This window comes from Pleurodeles waltl, chromosome 9 (assembly GCF_031143425.1).
Source record: "Pleurodeles waltl isolate 20211129_DDA chromosome 9, aPleWal1.hap1.20221129, whole genome shotgun sequence".
Taxonomy (NCBI): Eukaryota; Metazoa; Chordata; class Amphibia; order Caudata; family Salamandridae; genus Pleurodeles; species Pleurodeles waltl.
The window spans coordinates 1,186,462,725-1,186,484,558 of NC_090448.1; the positions used below are offsets into that span (position 1 = coordinate 1,186,462,725).

General features: G+C 55.0%; 1 protein-coding gene across 3 annotated transcripts in view; it reads right to left on the reverse strand.

The window, feature by feature from the left end:
- Positions 1-13,669: 13,669 nt before the first annotated feature.
- Positions 13,670-21,834, reverse strand: part of SLC25A21 (solute carrier family 25 member 21) — a 688,489-nt gene continuing 680,324 nt past the window's right edge. Inside the window, exons 10-11 of one of the 3 annotated variants that reach the window (XM_069209140.1) lie at positions 20,692-20,744; positions 13,670-14,041 (exon numbers count right to left, since the gene is read on the reverse strand). In XM_069209140.1, the coding sequence (XP_069065241.1) occupies positions 13,977-14,041; positions 20,692-20,744 (118 nt within the window). In that variant the 3' untranslated portion in view covers positions 13,670-13,976. The remainder of the gene's footprint in view (positions 14,042-20,691; positions 20,745-21,834) is intronic. The other 2 variants (XM_069209141.1, XM_069209143.1) reach the window with 2 other exon arrangements.

A 21,834-nucleotide genomic window follows, 5' to 3' on the forward strand; every position in this document is an offset into this window, starting at 1 on the left:
CCTCCTCCTTCCACCCTACACCTCACCTGTGCTGCTGCATCCACCCTACACCTCACCTGCGCTGGTGCATCCACCCTACACCTCACCTGCCCTCCTCCATCCACCCTACACCTCACCTGTGCTGCTGCACCCGCCCTACACCTCACCTGTCCTGCTGCATCCACCCTACACCTCACCTGCGCTGGTGCATCCACCCTACACCTCACCTGCCCTCCTCCATCCACCCTACACCTCACCTGGGCTGCTGCATCCGTCCTACACCTCACCTGTCCTGCTGCATCCACCCTACACCTCACCTGCGCTGGTGCATCCACCCTACACCTCACCTGCCCTCCTCCATCCGCCCTACACCTCACCTGTCCTGCTGCATCCGCCCTACACCTCACCTGTCCTGCTCCATCGGCTCTACACCTCACCTGCCCTCCTCCATCCACCCTACACCTCACCTGTGCTGCTGCATCCACCCTACACCTCACCTGCCCTCCTCCATCCACCCTACACCTAACCTGCAATGCATGCATCCACCCTACACCTCATCTGCCCTCCTCCATCCACCCTACACCTCACCTGTGCTGCTGCATCCACCCTACACCTCACGTGCGCTGGTGCATCCACCCTACACCCCACCTGCCCTCATACATCCACCCTACACCTCACCTGTGCTGCTGCATCCACCCTACACCTCACCCGCCCTCCTCCATCCACCCTACACCTCACTTGCGCTGCGTGCGTCAACCCTTCACCTCATCTGCCCTCCTCCATCCACCCTACACCTCACCTGTGCTGCTGCATCCACCCTACACCTCACCTGCGCTGGTGCATCCACCCTACACCTCACCTGTGTTCCTGCATCCGCTCTACACCTCACCTGTGCTGCTGCATCCGCCCTACACCTCACCTGCGCTGGTGCATCCACCCTACACCTCACCTGCCCTCCTCCATCCACCCTACACCTCACCTGTGCTGCTGCATCTGCCCTACACCTCACCTGTCCTGCTGCATCCACCCTACACCTCACCTGCGCTGGTGCATCCACCCTACACCTCACCTGTCCTGCTGCATCCGCCCTACACCTCACCTGTCCTGCTCCATCCGCTCTACACCTCACCTGCCCTCCTCCATCCACCCTACACCTCACCTGTGCTGCTGCTGCCACTCTACGCCTCACCTGTGTTGCAGCATTCACCCTACAACTCACCTCTGGTCCTGTGTCCACTCTACACCTCACCTGTCCTGCTGCATCCGCTCTACACCTCACCTAACCTGCTCCATCCACCCTACACCTCACCTGTGCTGCTGCATCCGCCCTACACCTCACCTGTCCTGCTGCATCCACCCTACACCTCACCTGCCCTCCTCCATCCACCCTACTCTTCACCTGCGCTGCTGCATCCACCCTACACCTCACCTGTGCTGCTGCATCTGCCCTACACCTCACCTGTCCTGCTGCATCCACCCTACACCTCACCTGCACTGCTGCAAACACCCTACACCTCACCTGCGCTGGTGCATCCACCCTACACCTCACCTGCCCTCCTCCATCCACCCTACACCTCACCTGTGCTGCTGCATCCACCCTACACCTCACCTGCGCTGGTGCATCCACCCTACACCTCACCTGCCCTCCTCCATCCACCCTACACCTCACCTGTGCTGCTGCATCCACCCTACACCTCACCTGCGCTGGTGCATCCACCCTACACCTCACCTGCCCTCCTCCATCCACCCTACACCTCACCTGTGCTGCTGCGTCCACCCTACACCTCACCCGCCCTCCTCCATCCACCCTACACCTCACTTGCGCTGCGTGCATCCACTCTTCACCTCATCTGCCCTCCTCCATCCACCCTACACCTCACCTGTGCTGCTGCATCCACCCTACACCTCACCTGCGCTGGTGCATCCACCCTACACCTCACCTGTGTTCCTGCATCCGCTCTACACCTCACCTATGCTGCTGCATCCGCCCTACACCTCACCTGCGCTGGTGCATCCACCCTACACCTCACTTGCCCTCCTCCATCCACCCTACACCTCACCTGTGCTGCTGCATCCGCCCTACACCTCACCTGTCCTGCTGCATCCACCCGACACCTCACTTGCGCTGGTGCATCCATCCTACACCTCACCTGTCCTGCTGCATCCGCCCTACACCTCACCTGTCCTGCTCCATCCGCTCTACACCTCACCTGCCCTCCTCCATCCACCCTTCACCTCACCTGTGCTGCTGCTGCCACTCTACGCCTCACCTCTGTTGCTGCATTCACCCTACACCTCACCTCTGGTCCTGTGTCCACTCTACACCTCACCTGTCCTGCTGCATCCGCTCTATACCTCACCTAACCTGCTCCATCCACCCTACACCTCACCTGTGCTGCTGCATCCGCCCTACACCTCACCTGTCCTGCTGCATCCACCCTACACCTCACCTGCCCTCCTCCATCCACCCTACTCTTCACCTGCGCTGCTGCATCCACCCTACACCTCACCTGTGCTGCTGCATCTGCCCTACACCTCACCTGTCCTGCTGCATCCACCCTACACCTCACCTGCGCTGGTGCATCCACCCTACACCTCACCTGCGCTGGTGCATCCACCCTACACCTCACCTGCCCTCCTCCATCCACCCTACACCTCACCTGTGCTGCTGCATCCACCCTACACCTCACCTGCGCTGGTGCATCCACCCTACACCTCACCTGCCCTCCTCCATCCACCCTACACCTCACCTGTGCTGCTGCATCCACCCTACACCTCACCTGCGCTGGTGCATCCACCCTACACCTCACCTGCCCTCCTCCATTCACCCTACACCTCGCCTGCCCACCTCCATCCACCCTACACCTCAACTGTCCTGCTGCTTCCACTCTACACCTCACCTAACCTGCTCCACCCACCCGACACCTCACCTGTCATCCTCCCTCCGCCCTACACCTCACCTGTGTTCCTGTATCCACTCTACACTTCACCTGCGCTGGTGCATCCACCCTACACCTCACCTGTGCTGCTGCATCCGCCCTACACCTCACCTGTCCTGCTGCATCTACCCTACACCTCACCTGCGCTGGTGCATCCACCCTACACCTCACCTGTGCTGCTGCATCCTCCCTACACCTCACCTGTCCTGCTGCATCCACCCTACTCTTCACCTTCGCTGCTGCATCCACCCTACACCTCACCTGTGCTGCTGCATCCGCCCTACACCTCACCTGTCCTGCTGCATCCACCCTACACCTCACCTGCGCTGCTGCATCCACCCTAGACCTCACCTGTGCTGCTGCATCCGCCCTACACCTCACCTGCGCTGGTGCATCCACCCTACACCTCACCTGCCCTCCTCCATCCACCCTACACCTCACCTGTCCTGCTGCATCCGCCCTACACCTCACCTGTCCTGCTCCATCCGCTCTACACCTCACCTGCCCTCCTCCATCCACCCTACTCTTCACCTGCGCTGCTGCATCCACCCTACACCTCACCTGTGCTGCTGCATCTGCCCTACACCTCACCTGTCCTGCTGCATCCACCCTACACCTCACCTGCGCTGCTGCATCCACCCTACACCTCACCTGCGCTGGTGCATCCACCCTACACCTCACCTGCCCTCCTCCATCCACCCTACACCTCACCTGTGCTGCTGCATCCACCCTACACCTCACCTGCGCTGGTGCATCCACCCTACACCTCACCTGCCCTCCTCCATCCACCCTACACCTCACCTGTCCTGCTGCATCCACCCTACACCTCACCTGTCCTGCTGCATCCACCCTACACCTCACCTGCGCTGCTGCATCCACCCTACACCTCACCTGCGCTGGTGCATCCACCCTACACCTCACCTGCCCTCCTCCATCCACCCTACACCTCACCTGTCCTGCTGCATCCGCCCTACACCTCACCTGTCCTGCTCCATCCGCTCTACACCTCACCTGCCCTCCTCCATCCACCCTACACCTCACCTGTGTGCTGCATCCACCCTACACCTCACCTGCCCTCCTCCATCCACCCTACACCTCACCTGCGCTGCGTGCATCCACCCTACATCTCATCTGCCCTCCTCCATCCACCCTACACCTCACCTGTGCTGCTGCATCCACCCTACACCTCACCTGCGCTGGTGCATCCACCCTACACCTCACCTGCCCTCCTCCATCCACCCTACACCTCACCTGCGCTGCGTGCATCCACCCTACACCTCATCTGTGCTGCTGCATCCAACCTACACCTCACCTGCGCTGGTGCATCTACCCTACACCTCACCTGTGTTCCTGCATCCGCTCTACACCTCACCTGTCCTGCTGCATCTGCCCAACACCTCACCTGCGCTGGTGCATCCAACCTACACCTCACCTGTGCTCCTGCATCAGCCCTACACCTCACCTGTCCTGCTGCATCCACCCTACACCTCACCTGCGCTGGTGCATTCACCCTACACCTCACCTGTCCTGCTGCATCCGCCCTACACCTCACCTGTCCTGCTCCATCCGCTCTACACCTCACCTGCCCTCCTCCATCCCCCCTACACCTCACCTGCGCTGGTGCATCCATCCTACACCTCACCTGCCCTGCTGCTGCCACTCTACGCCTCACCTGTGTTGCTGCATTCACCCTACACCTCACCTCTGGTCCTGTGTCCACTCTACACCTCACCTGTCCAGCTGCATCCGCTCTACACCTCACCTAACCTGCTCCATCCACCCTACACCTCACCTGTGCTGCTGCATCCACCCTACACCTCACCTGTGTGCCTGCATCCGCTCTACACCTCACCTGTCCTGCTCCTTCCACTCTACGCCTCACCTGTGCTGGAGCATCCACCCTACACCTCACCTGCCCTGCTGTTTCCACTCTACCCCTCACCTGTGCTGCTGCATCCACCCAACTACTCACCTCTGGTCCTGTGTCCACTCTACACCTCACCTGTCCTGCCGCATCCACCCTACACCTCACCTGTCCTCTTGCATCCACTCTACGCCTCACCTGTCCTGCCGCATCCACCCTACACCTCACCTGTGCTACACCTCATCTGTGCTGCTGCATCCACCCTACACCTCACCTGTGCTGCTGCATCCGCTCTACACCTCACCTAACCTGCTCCATCCGCCCTACACCTCACCTGTCCTCCTCCATCCACCCTACACCTCACCTGCCCTCCATCCACTCTACACCTCACCTGTGCTGCTGCATCCACCCTACACCTCACCTGTGCTGCTGCAGCCACTCTACACCTCACCTGTCTTGCTGCATCCGCTCTACACCTCACCTAACCTGCTCCATCCACCCTACACCTCACCTGTGCTGCTGCATCCACCCTACACCTCACTTGTGTTCCTGCATCCGCTCTACACCTCACCTGTCCTGCTGCATCCGCCCTACACCTCACCTGTACTGCTGCATACGCCCTACACCTCACCTGTCCTGCTGCTTCCACTCTACGCCCCACCTGCACTGGTGCATCCACCCTAAACCTCACCTGTGCTGCTCCATCCACTCTACACCTCTCCTGTCCTGCTCCATCCGCCCTACACCTCACCTGTCCTTCTGCATCCACCCTACACCTCACCTGCCCTCCTCCATCCACCCTACACCTCACCTGCCCTCCATCCACCCTACACCTCACCTGTGCTGCTGCATCCACCCTACACCTCACCTGTGCTGCTGCAGCCTCTCTACACCTCACCTGCGCTGGTGCATCCACGCTACACCTCACCTGCCCTCCTCCATCCGCCCTACACCTCACCTTTCCTGCTGCATCCGCCCTACAACTCACCTGTCCTGCTACATCCACTCTACACCTCACCTGTCCTGCTGCATCCACCCTACACCTCACCTGTGCTGATGCATCCACCCTACACCTCAGCTGCCCCCCTCCGTCCACCCTGCACCTCACCTGTGCTGCTGCATCCACCCTAGACCTCACCTTCCCTCCACCATCCACCCTCCACCTCACCTGTCCTGCTGCATCCGGCCTACACCTCACCTGTCCTGCTCCATCCGCTCTACACCTCACCTGTGCTGCTGCATCCGCCCTACACCTCACCTATGCTGCTGCATCCACCCTACACCTCACCTGTGCTCCTGCATCCTCCCGACACCTCACCTGTGCTGCTGCATCCACCCTACACCTCACCTGCCCTCCATCCACCCTACACCTCACCTGTTCTGCTGCATCCACCCTACACCTCACCTCTGCTGCTGCATCCACCCTAGACCTCACCTGCCCTCCTCCGTCCACCCTATACCTCACCTGTGCTGCTAAATCCACCCTACACCTCTCCTGTCCTGCTGCATCCACCCTACACCTCACCTGTGCTGCTGCATCCACCCTACACCTCACCTGCCCTCCATCCACCCTACACCTCACCTGTCCTGCTGCATCCGGCCTACACCTCACCTGTCCTGCTGCATCCACCCTAAACCTCACCTGTGCTGCTCCATCCACTCTACACCTCTCCTGTCCTGCTCCATCTGCCCTACACCTCACTTGTCCTGCTGCATACGCCCTACACCTCACCTGTCCTGCTCCATCCGCTCTACACCTCACCTGTCCTGCTGCATCCACACTACACCTCACCTGTGCTGATGCATCCACCCTAGACCTCACATTCCCTCCACCATCCACCCTCCACCTCACCTGTCCTGCTGCATCCGGCCTACACCTCACCTGTCCTGCTCCATCTGCTCTGCGCCTCACCTGTGCTGCTGCATCAGCCCTACACCTCACCTGCCCTCCATTCACCCTACACCTCACCTGTCCTGCTGCATCCTCCCTACACCTCACCTGCCCTCCTCCTTCCACCCTACACCTCACCTGTGCTGATGCATCCACCCTAGACCTCACCTGCCCTCCTCCGTCCACCCTACACCTCACCTGTGCTGCTGCATCCACCCTACACCTCACTTGCCCTCCTCCATCTGCCCTACACCTCACCTGTGCTGCTGCATCCACCTAACACCTCACCTGTTCTGCTGCATCCGCTCTACACCTCACCTGTCCTGCTGCAACCGCCCTACACCTCACCTGTCCTGCTCCATCCACTCTACACCTCTCCTGTCCTACTCCATCCGCCCTACACCTCACCTGTCCTGCTCCATCCGCTCTACACCTCACCTGTCCTGCTGCATCCACCCTACACCTCACCTGCCCTCCTCCATCCACCCTACACCTCACCTGTGCTGATGCATGCACCCCAGACCTCAGCTGCCCTCCTCCGTCCACCCTACACCTCACCTATGCTGCTGCATCCACCCTAGACCTCACCTTCCCTCCACCATCCACCCTCCACCTCACCTGTCCTGCTGCATCCGGCCTACACCTCACCTGTCCTGCTCCATCCACTCTACACCTCACCTGTGCTGCTGCATCCGCTCTTCACCTCACCTGTGCTCCTGCATCCTCCCTACACCTCACCTGTGCTGCTGCATCCACCCTACACCTCAGCTGCCCTCCATCCACCCTACACCTCACCTGTCCTGCTGCATCCTCCCTACACCTCACCTGCCCTCCTCCATCCACCCTACACCTCTCCTGTGCTGATGCATCCACCCTAGACTTCACCTGCCCTCCTCCGCCCACCCTACACCTCACCTGTGCTGCTGCATCCACCCTACACCTCACCTGCTCTCCTCCATCCGCCCTACACCTCACCTGTGCTGCTGCATCCACCCTAGACCTCACCTGCCCTCCTCCATCCGCCCTAAACCTCACCTGTGCTGCTCCATCCACCCTACACCTCACCTGCCCTCCACCATCCACCTTACACCTCACCTGCCCTCCTCCATCCGCCCTACACCTCTCCTGTGCTGCTGCATCCACCCTACACCTCCCCTGCCCTCCATCCACCCTACACCTCACCTGTCCTGCTGCATCCACCCTACACCTCACCTGCCCTCCTCCATCCACCCTACACCTCACCTGTGCTGCTGCATCCACCCTAGACCTCACCTGCCCTCCTCCGTCCACCCTACACCTCACCTGTGCTGCTGCATCCACCCTACACCTCACCTGCCCTCCTCCATACGCCCTACACCTCACCTGTGCTGCTGCATCCACCCTAAACCTCACCTGCCCTCCACCATCCACCCTACACCTCACCTGTCCTGCTGCACCCACCCTACACCTCACCTGCCCACCTCTATCCACCCTACACCTCACCTGTCCTGCTGCATCCACCCTACACCTCACCTGCCCTCTTCCATCCACCCTACACCTCATCTGCCCTCCTTCATCCACCCTACACCTCACCTGTCCTGCTGCATCCACCCTACACCTCACCTGCCCTGCTGCAGCCAGCCTACACCTCACCTGCCCTCCTCCATCCGCTCTACGCCTCTTGGTCCTGTGTCCACTCTACACCTCACCTGTGCTGCTACGTCCACTCTACACCTCACCTGCCCTCATCTATCTGCTCTACACCTCATCTGCACTGCCGCATCCACCCAATACCTCACCCCTGCTCCTGTGTCCACTCTACACCTCACCTGTCCTCCGCCATCCACTCTACGCCTCACCTGTGCTGCCACATCCACCCAACACCTCACCTCTGGTTCTGTGACCACTCTACGCCTCACTTGTGCTGCCACATCCACCCTACACCTCACCTCTGGTCCTGTGTCCACTCTACATCTCACCTTCACTGGTGCAGCCACCCCACACCTCACCTGTGCTGCCGCATCCACCCTACACCTCACCTCTGGTCCTGTGTCCACTCTACACCTCACCTGTGCTGGTGCATCCACCCTACACCTCACCTGCGCTGCAGCATCCACCCTACACCTCACCTCTGGTTCTGTGTCCACTCTACACCTCACCTGCACTGGTGCATCCACCCCACACCTCACCTGTGGTCCTGTGTCCACCCTACACCTCACCTGCCCTCCATCCACCCTACACCTCACCTGTTCTGCTGCATCCACCCTACACCTCACCTCTGCTGCTGCATCCACCCTAGACCTCACCTGCCCTCCTCCGTCCACCCTATACCTCACCTGTGCTGCTAAATCCACCCTACACCTCCCCTGTCCTGCTGCATCCACCCTACACCTCACCTGTGCTGCTGCATCCACCCTACACTTCACCTGCCCTCCATCCACCCTACACCTCACCTGTCCTGCTGCATCCGCCCTACACCTCACCTGTCCTGCTCCATCCACTCTACACCTCTCCTGTCCTGCTCCATCTGCCCTACACCTCACTTGTCCTGCTGCATACGCCCTACACCTCACCTGTCCTGCTCCATCCGCTCTACACCTCACCTGTCCTGCTGCATCCACACTACACCTCACCTGTGCTGATGCATCCACCCTAGACCTCACATTCCCTCCACCATCCACCCTCCACCTCACCTGTCCTGCTGCATCCGGCCTACACCTCACCTGTCCTGCTCCATCTGCTCTGCGCCTCACCTGTGCTGCTGCATCAGCCCTACACCTCACCTGCCCTCCATTCACCCTACACCTCACCTGCCCTCCTCCATCCACCCTACACCTCACCTGTGCTGCTGCATCCACCCTAGACCTCACCTGCCCTCCTCCGTCCACCCTACACCTCACCTGTGCTGCTGCATCCACCCTACACCTCACCTGCCCTCCTCCATACGCCCTACACCTCACCTGTGCTGCTGCATCCACCCTAAACCTCACCTGCCCTCCACCATCCACCCTACACCTCACCTGTCCTGCTGCACCCACCCTACACCTCACCTGCCCACCTCCATCCACCCTACACCTCACCTGTCCTGCTGCATCCACCCTACACCTCACCTGCCCTCCTCCATCCACCCTACACCTCATCTGCCCTCCTTCATCCACCCTACACCTCACCTGTGCTGGTGCATCCACCCTACACCTCACCTGCGCTGCAGCATCCACCCTACACCTCACCTCTGGTTCTGTGTCCACTCTACACCTCACCTGCACTGGTGCATCCACCCCACACCTCACCTGTGGTCCTGTGTCCACCCTACACCTCACCTGGCCTCCATCCACCCTACACCTCACCTGTCCTGCTGCATCCGCCATACACCTCACCTGTCCTGCTGCATCCACCCTAAACCTCACCTGTGCTGCTCCATCCACTCTACACCTCTCCTGTCCTGCTCCATCCGCCCTACACCTCACTTGTCCTGCTGCATACGCCCTACACCTCACCTGTCCTGCTCCATCCGCTCTACACCTCACCTGTCCTGCTGCATCCACACTACACCTCACCTGTGCTGATGCATCCACCCTAGACCTCACATTCCCTCCACCATCCACCCTCCACCTCACCTGTCCTGCTGCATCCGGCCTACACCTCACCTGTCCTGCTCCATCTGCTCTGCACCTCACCTGTGCTGCTGCATCCGCCCTACACCTCACCTGCCCTCCATTCACCCTACACCTCACCTGTCCTGCTGCATCCTCCCTACACCTCACCTGCCCTCCTCCTTCCACCCTACACCTCACCTGTGCTGATGCATCCACCCTAGACCTCACCTGCCCTCCTCCGTCCACCCTACAACTCACCTGTGCTGCTGCATCCACCCTACACCTCACCTGTTCTGCTGCATCCGCTCTACACCTCACCTGTCCTGCTGCAACCGCCCTACACCTCACCTGTCCTGCTCCATCCACTCTACACCTCTCCTGTCCTACTCCATCCGCCCTACACCTCACCTGTCCTGCTCCATCCGCTCTACACCTCACCTGTCCTGCTGCATCCACCCTACACCTCACCTGCCCTCCTCCATCCACCCTACACCTCACCTGTGCTGATGCATGCACCCCAGACCTCAGCTGCCCTCCTCCATCCACCCTACACCTCACCTATGCTGCTTCATCCACCCTAGACCTCACCTTCCCTCCACCATCCACCCTCCACCTCACCTGTCCTGCTGCATCCGGCCTACACCTCACCTGTCCTGCTCCATCCACTCTACACCTCGCCTGTGCTGCTGCATCCGCTCTTCACCTCACCTGTGCTCCTGCATCCTCCCTACACCTCACCTGTGCTGCTGCATCCACCCTACACCTCAGCTGCACTCCATCCACCCTACACCTCACCTGTCCTGCTGCATCTTCCCTACACCTCACCTGCCCTCCTCCATCCACCCTACACCTCTCCTGTGCTGATGCATCCACCCTAGACACCACCTGCCCTCCTCCGCCCACCCTACACCTCACCTGTGCTGCTGCATCCACCCTAAACCTCACCTGCTCTCCTCCATCCGCCCTACACCTCACCTGTGCTGCTGCATCTACCCTAGACCTCACCTGCCCTCCTCCATCCGCCCTAAACCTCACCTGTGCTGCTGCATCCACCCTACACCTCACCTGCCCTCCACCATCCACCTTACACCACACCTGCCCTCCTCCATCCGCCCTACACCTCTCCTGTGCTGCTGCATCCACCCTACACCTCACCTGCCCTCCATCCACCCTACACCTCACCTGTCCTGCTGCATCCACCCTACACCTCACCTGCCCTCCTCCATCCACCCTACACCTCACCTGTGCTGCTGCATCCACCCTAGACCTCACCTGCCCTCCTCCGTCCACCATACACCTCACCTGTGCTGCTGCATCCACCCTACACCTCACCTGCCCTCCTCCATACGCCCTACACCTCACCTGTGCTGCTGCATCCACCCTAAACCTCACCTGCCCTCCACCATCCACCCTACACCTCACCTGTCCTGCTGCACCCACCCTACACCTCACCTGCCCACCTCCATCCACCCTACACCTCACCTGTCCTACTGCATCCACCCTACACCTCACCTGCCCTCCTCCATCCACCCTACACCTCACCTGCCCTCCTTCATCCACCCTACACCTCACCTGTCCTGCTGCATCCACCCTACACCTCACCTGCCCTGCTGCAGCCAGCCTACACCTCACCTGCCCTCCTCCATCCGCTCTACGCCTCTTGGTCCTGTGTCCACTCTACACCTCACCTGTGCTGCTCCGTCCACTCTACACCTCACCTGCCCTCATCTATCTGCTCTACACCTCACCTGCACTGCCGCATCCACCCAATACCTCACCCCTGCTCCTGTGTCCACTCTACACCTCACCTGTCCTCCGCCATCCACTCTACGCCTCACCTGTGCTGCCACATCCACCCAACACCTCACCTCTGGTTCTGTGTCCACTCTACACCTCACTTGTGCTGCCACATCCACCCTACACCTCACCTCTGGCCCTGTGTCCACTCTACATCTCACCTGCACTGGTGCAGCCACCCCACACCTCACCTGTGCTGCCGCATCCACCCTACACCTCACCTCTGGTCCTGTGTCCACTCTACACCTCACCTGTGCTGGTGCATCCACCCTACACCTCACCTGCGCTGCAGCATCCACCCTACACCTCACCTCTGGTTCTGTGTCCACTCTACACCTCACCTGCACTGGTGCATCCACCCTACACCTCACCTGTGTTGCTGCATCCACCCTACACCTTACCTCTGGTCCTGTATCCACTCTACACCTCACCTGCACTGGTGCATCCACCCTACACCTCACCTGTCCTGTTGCATCCACCCTACTCCTCACCTCTGGTCCTGTGCCCACTCTACACCTCACCTGCACTGGTGCATCCACCCTACACCTCACCTGTGCTGCTGCATCTACCCAAAACCTCCCCTCTGGTCCTGTGTCCACTCTACACCTCACCTGCGCTGGTGCATCCACCCTACACCTCACCTGTGCTGCTGCATCCACCCTACACCTCACCCCTGGTCCTGTGTCCACTCTACGCCTCACTTGTGCTGCCGCATCCACCATACACCTCACCTGTGCTGCCGCATCCACGCTACACCTCACCTCTGGTCCTGTGTCCACTCTACACCTCATCTGTACTCGTGCATCCACCCTACACCTCACCTGTGCTGCCACGTCCACCCAACACCTCACCTGCACTGGTGCATCCATCCTACACCTCACCTGTGCTGCCGCATCCACCCTCCACCTCACCTCTGGTCCTGTGTCACTCTACACCTCACCAGCGCTGGTGCATCCACCCCACACTTCACCTGTCCTGCTGCATCCACCCTACACTTCACCTGCGCTGCTGCATCCACCCTACACCTCACCTGTGCTGCTGCATCCGCCCTACACCTCACCTGTCCTGCTGCTTCCACCCTACGCCTCACCTGTGCTTCTGCATCAACCCTACACCTAACCTCTGGTCCTGTGTCACTCTACACCTCACCAGCGCTGGTGCATCCACCCCACACCTCACCTGTGCTGCTGCATCCACCCAACACCTCACCTCTGGTCCTGTGTCCACTCTACACCTCACCTGCACTGGTGCATCCACCCTACACCTCACCTGTGCTGCTGCTTCCACCCAACACCTCACCTGTGCTGCCGCATCCACCCTACACCTCACCTCTGGTCCTGTGTCCACTCTACACCTCACCTGCACTGGTGCATCCACCCCACACCTCACCTGTGCTGCCGCATCCGCCCTACACCTCACCTCTGGTTCTGTGTCCACTCTATACCTCACCTGCACTGGTGCATCCACCCAAAACCTCACCTCTGGTCCTGTATCCACTCTACACCTCACCTGCACTGGTGCATCCACCCAACACCTCACCTGTGCTGCTTCATCCACCCAACACCTCACCTGTACTCCTGCATCCATGATCAGACTATATCAGGAAAATAAAATATCTGACATGTTTCATTCTTTTATATTTTATTAAAAATTAAGGCAGCCTGTGAAGAACATGATTAGGGTTATTTTGGATAGACAATTTCTGAGGTTCCGGCTGCTTGTCTGGCAGGTGAGGCCTTCCATCGATATCTGTTTTAATCTGTAGTTTTTCCTTTTGATTTCCCTTTGTCACTGTCAGATTTTCAATGTTTGAAGAGCATGTGCTCTAGGTCCGCTCTCTGTTGCCAGCCTCCATTTTTTGGTGTCACGTGTGAAACTCCTGATTGGTCTGATGGTCCCTTCCGTCACAGCCAAACCAGCGAATCAGCAGCTCACCACCAGTGCTTCTGGAGCCAGGCGTAGGAGTATTCATAAACCAAGAGCATGACAGCGCCACCTAGAGGAAAGAACAGAATGTTACCTTCAGCGTTTGACTTAAAGTTGCTCGGCAGTCATGGCCGAAAGAGGGCCCTAAGGGAAGGCCTAAGGACAGCCCTATGGACGGCCAAAGCTTGACTAAAAGGACAGGGAAAAGGTAGGGCCGGATTTGGACTCATCGCAACACCTTAGAGATGGCCCAAAAGACTGCCATAGGCCTAGCCAACTGATGCCCCAGTGGACAGCCCATAAAACAGCCCTATGATAGGCTCAGTGGTTGGACCAATGCAAGATCATTGGGTGGCCCGAAGGATGGCCAAACTGAAGACCTGCAGGGGCCAAACTAATCGACGACCCAGAGGAGCCCAGAAATGGTCAAATGAGACGACCAAGCAGAAGACCTAGATGGGCCGAAGGAGGGTTAAATGGGTGGCCAAATGGAAGGGCCAAAGAACAACCCATTGGACGGCCCAATGAAGACCCCCGATGAGAATCCCAAGGCAGTCAATGGGTGCAAATTGAATTCAAAGAACAGCCTACGTGTTCAGAGCAAAACCGACCATGACTCCTGCGGAGGACCACCGGCATCCGTAAAATATTAGAGGTGATGAGAAATCTCTGGAGAAGCTGATGCTAAGAGGGCCAAAAGGCCACCCTGGTGAAGTCATGTTGGGTGGCTGAATTTGATCTTTCTCAATGAAGACCAGTAACCCTAGTGTTGAAGTCAAATCAACCAAGCTTTTCAAAGGACTGCAAGGGCCATTGGTCATCAGGAGGCTCATGACAGAAGCCAGACCTAAGCAGAACTGCATTCAAGAAGATCTTGCCACATTCTTTAATACCATACCTTGTTCAAGTGGACCACAACTTATTCAAGAAGACTCGTCCAAGGATACCTTGTTCAAGAAGAACACACCTCATGCAAGACCATGCCTCACTCGAGGATCACACATCCTTCAAGACCACATCTCATTCACTCAAATTGTTTTGTTCAAGAAAACTATACCTTGCACAATAAGATCACATCTTCAACAGCCCACACCATGCAAGACCACACCTCGTTCAAGAAGATTACATCTCTGTTAAGAAGAGCACATCTCATTAAAGAAGACCACACCATCTACAAGAAGATCACTCCTCATTTAAGAAAAAAACCCTTCCTTTCAGAAGACTAGATCTCTTTTAAAATGACATCACCTTCTAAAAGCCCACATCACTTTCAATAATTCCACACCTCCTTCAAAACTGAACCTCAGAAGGGCTCTTTAAATAAGACCATGCATCAGTCAAGAAGAACACACCTCCAACTAAACCACACATTACTCAAGTAGACCACACCCTTCTCAAGACCACATATCCTCAAATAAGACTACACCTCGTACAAACAGACCACACCTCTTTAAAACCTCATACAAGATGATCATGTAGGAAGCTGGCCCTCTATGTAGTGTGCAAATCGTTGTACACTGTGCAGAGGGTCCGGGCAAAACCATATTAGTTTACAGAGGTAAAAACTAGACCACCTAATGCTCCAATTTTAATGGTAGCTTGTTCGTGCAGTTAGGCTAATCTTGGAAAAGTGCAAAGCATTTGTTGTACTCACAGTGTCAATAAATGAGACCACACACTCAAAAGAATACCTATAGACCAATTTACAAAAATACTTCAGATTTATATACATTTTTTAAGACCAAGATCATCAAAATCGGGTAAATACTTTTTAAGCTATGAATTTTCAAATTTTAGAAAATGTCTCAGTTCTGTGTGTTATTACGCGCTATAGGAATCAATGAAGAAATACTTTCAAAAATGACAATAGAATCAGGCAATGCGTATACCAATGTCTCCACTTGGCTGTAGGTCGAGGTCGTCATTGGGCCCTGTGGACCAGCAGGAGAAAGGAAAGTTGGGCGTCTCCCAGTTTCGGCAGGAGCAGAGCAGAAAAGTCTTTGGAGCTGGTGTAAGGCCACTGCGGGAGACCACTTGAAAAAGCGCTGCACAGGTGGACTTAAAGGTGAGTCTGGGGGGTCCCCTTGGAGTGTCAAGGTCACAAAGGGTGGGGGACCCTTAGGGCACAGCTGGATCTTCAGTGCAGGGCACAGGACGGCCGGGTGCAGAGCGAAATGATGAGCCCGGGGCTGTGTCTAAAGGTGCCCTTGGAAGCAGGAGGTAGGTCGCTTCGAGGGTCACTTGCAGGTCAGCAGGGGCACTCTGGTGGGAGGTCCTGGTGTTCTTTGAAGTCCTTCGACTGGGGATTCCTCCTGGTCCTTTTTCAGTCCAGAGTGGACTTTCCTTCTGGGATTCCGATGTTGAGTGAACAGTAATGGGGCTATTGCACGGTTCAGCCACTGGAGGTCGCAGTACGACCCAATTTGCACACTGGTGGGTTTTGTCCTCGCGGTCCATTGGGTGAAATTTGGTCCAGCTACGGCATTTGGTTCCTTGGTCACCAGCCGGTCATTGAACTGGACTTCACTGGTCTTTTGGTCTTTGTTGCAGGAGAGTGATGCCTTCACTCTGAAGGGAGATCTTTCGCAATATTTAGAAGAGTGGAAGTCCTCTGGCTGTTTGTAGAGTCCGTCCGATGTCCGAGCAACCACTCAGAGGTGATTGTCGAGTCCTGGGTGCACCAGGCAGGGTTTGGCACCTTATTTTGGTGCAACAGGACTTCAGTTCTCAAGCTTTGGGTCATCTTTGTTGCTGGTCTTCTTTTGTCCTTGGAATCTGAATCTCTGTTCTACTAAATACTGTACTTAGTGGGTGTTTAGGGGAGTAACTAGTAGTGACCAATGAGTCATCTACCTTAGAGTGGCTACACCCATTAAGTAACCACTTCCTGTGGGCAGAGGTCACTTCCTTACACCTGTTTGGCTATTTTCCTTCCATGCAAGATGGAGGAAAATGAAATGGAGGGGTCACCTTGCATGCAACACCTTAGGGGTGGTGCAAGCTGGGGCTGACCACTCCTACTGTCTTTTGTGTGTTTTCTTGCGGTTGCTCCCGCCAAAAGTGGGGGTTTGCAACGGGGCTGGCAGCAGGCTTGAGTTTCAAAGACAGTAAGCCCTTTGAAGCTCCCTAACAGGGCAGTGCACATTCCTGAGGAGGGAGGTGTGACACCTCCACCCACGAAGGCCTTTGTTCTGGGACCCAGAGAGCAAGATCTCTTACCAAGGGTTCCAGAATCTTGCCTGGTGGTGTCAGGCTGGTTGTGACCGGCCAGCAACTATGCCAGTGTTAGTTAGCTTTGCAGGACTCACCTTTAAGGTGGCCCCGGGGTACATATTGCAATAAATCCAATACCTGTACCAGTTTGGATTTATCATTCTGAGTTGTTTGATACATTTAACGTGGCTGATCTGTTCACTATGTCCCAGGTTAGGCAAGGACACAGTGGGGGCTCATGCAACTATGCCCTCACATACATTATAGAGCACCCTACCTTAGGGCTGTAAGGTCTGCCAGAGAGGTGCCTTATCCATAGTGTATGCAGCATATGGTGGACTGGGCACACAGGCAGTGTGCCAGGTCGAGTTTGCATTTTAGGATTGCACTAGGACACTCAGCCTGCAATGGCAGTGCTTGGTGCTCTGGATTTATGGTCCTAGAGGGTGGCACAATCAGTGCTGCTGCCCTCAGGGATCTACCCTTAGTACTGCATGCCCTGGGTACCTAAGTACCATTTACTAGGGACTTATAGTGACTGCTAAAGGTGTTGCCATTTGTGCCAATGCATCACAACACTTTTAGGAAAAGAGATCTGGCCCAGGGAACCTGGTTAGCAGCAGCCCTGGGCACTAACAACTTTGAGACCCCACCAAATACCTGGCAAAATGTGGGTGCTACCCATGACAAAAGAGGCCTTTTCTCACAGATCATACCACTGTCAAGAAGATCACACTTTGTTCAGGAGGACATCTTGTCCAAAAAGACCACCTGTCTTTAAAAAGACCAAGACCACACCTTCTCCAAGTAGAAGACATCTCGTTCACCTGCACCTCATTCGGGTAGCGCATAGTTGATTACGCTCCACCACACTTGTTTACTCTTGTTTACAACAGAAATGTCTGCACTATGCTAGAGCAGCTTGCCCAACACTAGACCCCATTTACTTCAACGATGCTGCACTTCTTTCCACACCTAGACCACCTCTGCATCCATTAGTCATATTTACATAATTCCGGATGGATTATTGACTTCACTATGTTACGCTACAAGACTATTCCTCTTATGCTAACTCTTACAGGCCGCATCTCCTCATGCTAGGTCACACCTGTTATACTACACCACAATTCTCTACACCAGACAACGCTTTTGGATGAACTTCTTAAGTGCCATCAAGACGATAATGGCTCCTACTATATACATGGACTGTCTCCAAAACGACCTGTCTTTCTTTTGGGTCTTAAGACGTTTCAATCTTGCATTTCTTGGTGTCGCGTTTGAGTCCACCCATTGTGTGACTGGTGAGCCTTCTCATCATTTTTTCTTTGCCTTTTCCAAGCATCATATTCTTTTTCCATAAAACGGGGTCTTTATGGTTTGCCCAAAATACCACACCACACATTTGAACAGTACATATGACCCACACTAACGTTCGCTAAATTAAACATCCAACCCAGGAGCCATACAACATGTGTACGGCTACAGTACCAGGGTACCATACTGGGTGAGCTGTACATTATTATACAAATACACTCAACATAATTTAACATAACATAATTGTGAGAAAGTCCCCTCTTTCTAGCATGGTTAACCCCATTTTTGGCCTGTTTTTCAGTGTGTTTTGACTGTGTCACTGGAATCCTGCTAGCCAGCAATCCAGTGCTTATGTTCTCTCTGTTCCCAAATTTGTCTCTACATACTGGTAACCCAGTATTTCACTCCAAATTTGCATACTGGTCCCCCTTATAAGTCCCTAGTATATGGTACCTAGGTACCCAGGGGATCCCTTTGGGCTGCAGCATTACTTTTGTCACCTATAGGGAGCCCATGCAAAGGCTTCTACAGGAATGCCACTGCAGCCTGTGTGAAATAGTGCATGCCCTATCTCACAGCTGTTTTCACTGCACCAGGCCACTTATAAGTCACCTATATGTCAGGCCTTCCAACCCTGAAGGCTGGGTGCAAAGTACCTGTGTGTGAGGGCACCCCTGCACTAACAGAGGTGCCCCCACGATGTCCAGCTCCATTTTCACGGACTTCGTGAGTACGGGGACGCCATTTTATGCGTGCACTGGACATAGATCAATACCTATGTCCAGCTTCAAAATGGTAACCCGAATATGGCCATGTAAGGTGACTACCAACTGGGAATTGTACCCCAATACTGATTCCAGTATTGGTTGCACAATCCCATGCACTCTGGGGACTCCACCCTGGACCCCGAGTACTGCCATACCAGCCTTCTGAGGTTTTCCAGGCAACCCCAGCTGCTGCTCACAGACAGGTTTCTGCCCTCCTGTTGCTTGAGCAGCTCAAGCCCAGGTGGTTCTCCGGTGGCATGGGAATCCTTTGTGTCGTGCTGCGTGGGCCTCCATTTGCACCTCCTTTGTCCCCATGCTGTAGAACTCCTGTGCATGCTGTCTGGTCTTCGGAGGGATCTCTAAGTTGCTGAGAGTCCTCTCTGCCTCCCCCTCCTGGATAGAGGCCACCAGGTCCCTCCTGGTCCCAGGCAGCACCATTTTCTGCTAACCACGAGCTTTGTGTGTGACACAGCTTGTTGGTGGAATCCAGCAACGCAAACCAGACTGCATTGATCCATGCGGCGTGGGACATCTTCTGCACCAACCAGGAGCCTGCATCTGTCTTCTTTGGTGCAATACTGACTTTGTCTTCTCACTGGTGGTTCTCCTTCATCCGGGTTAGCAGGGGCTCCTGTTCTCCCTGGACTCTTCAGTGCCTCTTGGACTTGGTCCCCTTCTTCCACAGGTCTTCATGTCCAGGAATCCACTGTTGATGTCTTTTAGTCTCTTCTGGTTCTTGCATTATCTTCTATCACGACTTCTAGTGTTTTAGGAAACTTGCTGTGTTTTACTCCTGCTTTCCAGGGCTCTGGGTGGGGTCTATTACCTACCTTTGGTGGTTTCTGACACTCCCAAAAGCCTCTCTACACACTACACTTGCCTAGGTGGGAAACCGATTTTCGCATTCCACCATTTTAGTATATGGTTTGTGTTCCCCCTAGGCTCATTACAACCTATTGTGATTTTCACTATTTGCACTGTGTACTTACCTGTTTCTGGTTAATAGTGTATATATTTTGTAATTTACTTACCTCCTAAGGGAGTATAGTCTCTAAAGTATTTTTGGCCTTGTGTCACTAAAATAAAGTACCTTTATTTTTGGTACAACTCAGCATTGTGTTTCATGTGTGTGAGTGCTGTGTGACTACAGTGGTATTGCAAGAGCTTTGCATGTCTCCCAGATAAGCCTTGGCTGCTTAGCTACAGCTACCTATAGACAGCCTGACTTCTAGGCACTGACTACATTTCACTGATAAGGGATAACTGGACCTGGTATAAGGTGTAAGTACCTGTGGTACCCACTAGAAACCAGGCCAGCCTCCTACATTCAATGGTGCACAGTATAAGCTATTCATTAACCATCCCAAAGTAAAGTTGAGAAAACCATCCACGAGCTGAGAGTTACCTGGTCCCAAGAAATAGTTACCTGGTCCGAGCCTCATGATTTTTGGCAGCAACCCTTTGTAAAGGGCCAGGAACCTGGAAAACAGAAGATTTTTGTCACTAAGTAAGAACTTTTGTAGTATGCCGCTCAATTATAGTACTATTTGGATTCAGCCTCCTGGATAAGGTAACATACTTGTGACACTGTGCCAAGTGTCGAAATCAGACTCTAAGCGTCTGAATCAGATACTACGGCTCAAGATTAGATACTAAGGCTCGGAAGCCTCAGAATCGGGGGCTTAGATTTAGTAAGAGATACGAAGACTCAGAATCAGATACTAAGCCTCAGAAACAGATACGAAGCCTCAGAAACAGATACGAAGCCTCAGAAACAGATAGTAAGCATCAGAAACAGATACTAAGGCTTGACATCAGATAGTAAAGCTCGGAATCAGATACCAAGTTTCAGGATCCGATACTAAGCCTTGGAATTGGATACCATGGCTTGACATCAGATACTAAAGCTCAGAATCAGATACTAAACTTCAGGATCAGATACTATGCCTCAGGACCAGATGCTAAGACTTGGAATCAGATACTGCAGCTGGACATCAGATATTAAAGTTCAGAATCAGATATTTAGGCTAGACATCCAATACTAAGCCTCAGAAACAGATACTAAGCCCCAGAGTCAGATACTACAGCTTGGCTTCAGATCGTAAAGCTCAGAATCAGATATTAAGCCTCAGGAACAGACTCTAAGTCTTGAAATCAGATACTGTGGCTTGACATCAGATACTAAAGCTCAGAATTAGATTCTAAACCTCAGGATCAGTTACTAAGCTTCAGAATCAGAAATTATAGTTAGACATCAGATACTGAAGCTCAGAATCTGATACTAAGCCTCAGAATCAGGTACTAAGCCTCAGAGTCAGATATTATGGCTTGACATCAGATAATAAAACTCATAATCAGATGCTAATCCTCAGGATTATATGCTAAGCCTTGGAATCAGATACTGTGGTTTGACATCAGATACTAAAGCTGAGAATCAGATTCTAAACCTCGGGATCAGATGCTGAGCCTTGGAATCAGATGCTAAGGCTCAGGATCAGACATTCATGCTTGACATCAAATACTAAGCCTTGGAATATGATACTAAAGCTTCAGGATCAGATATTAAGCC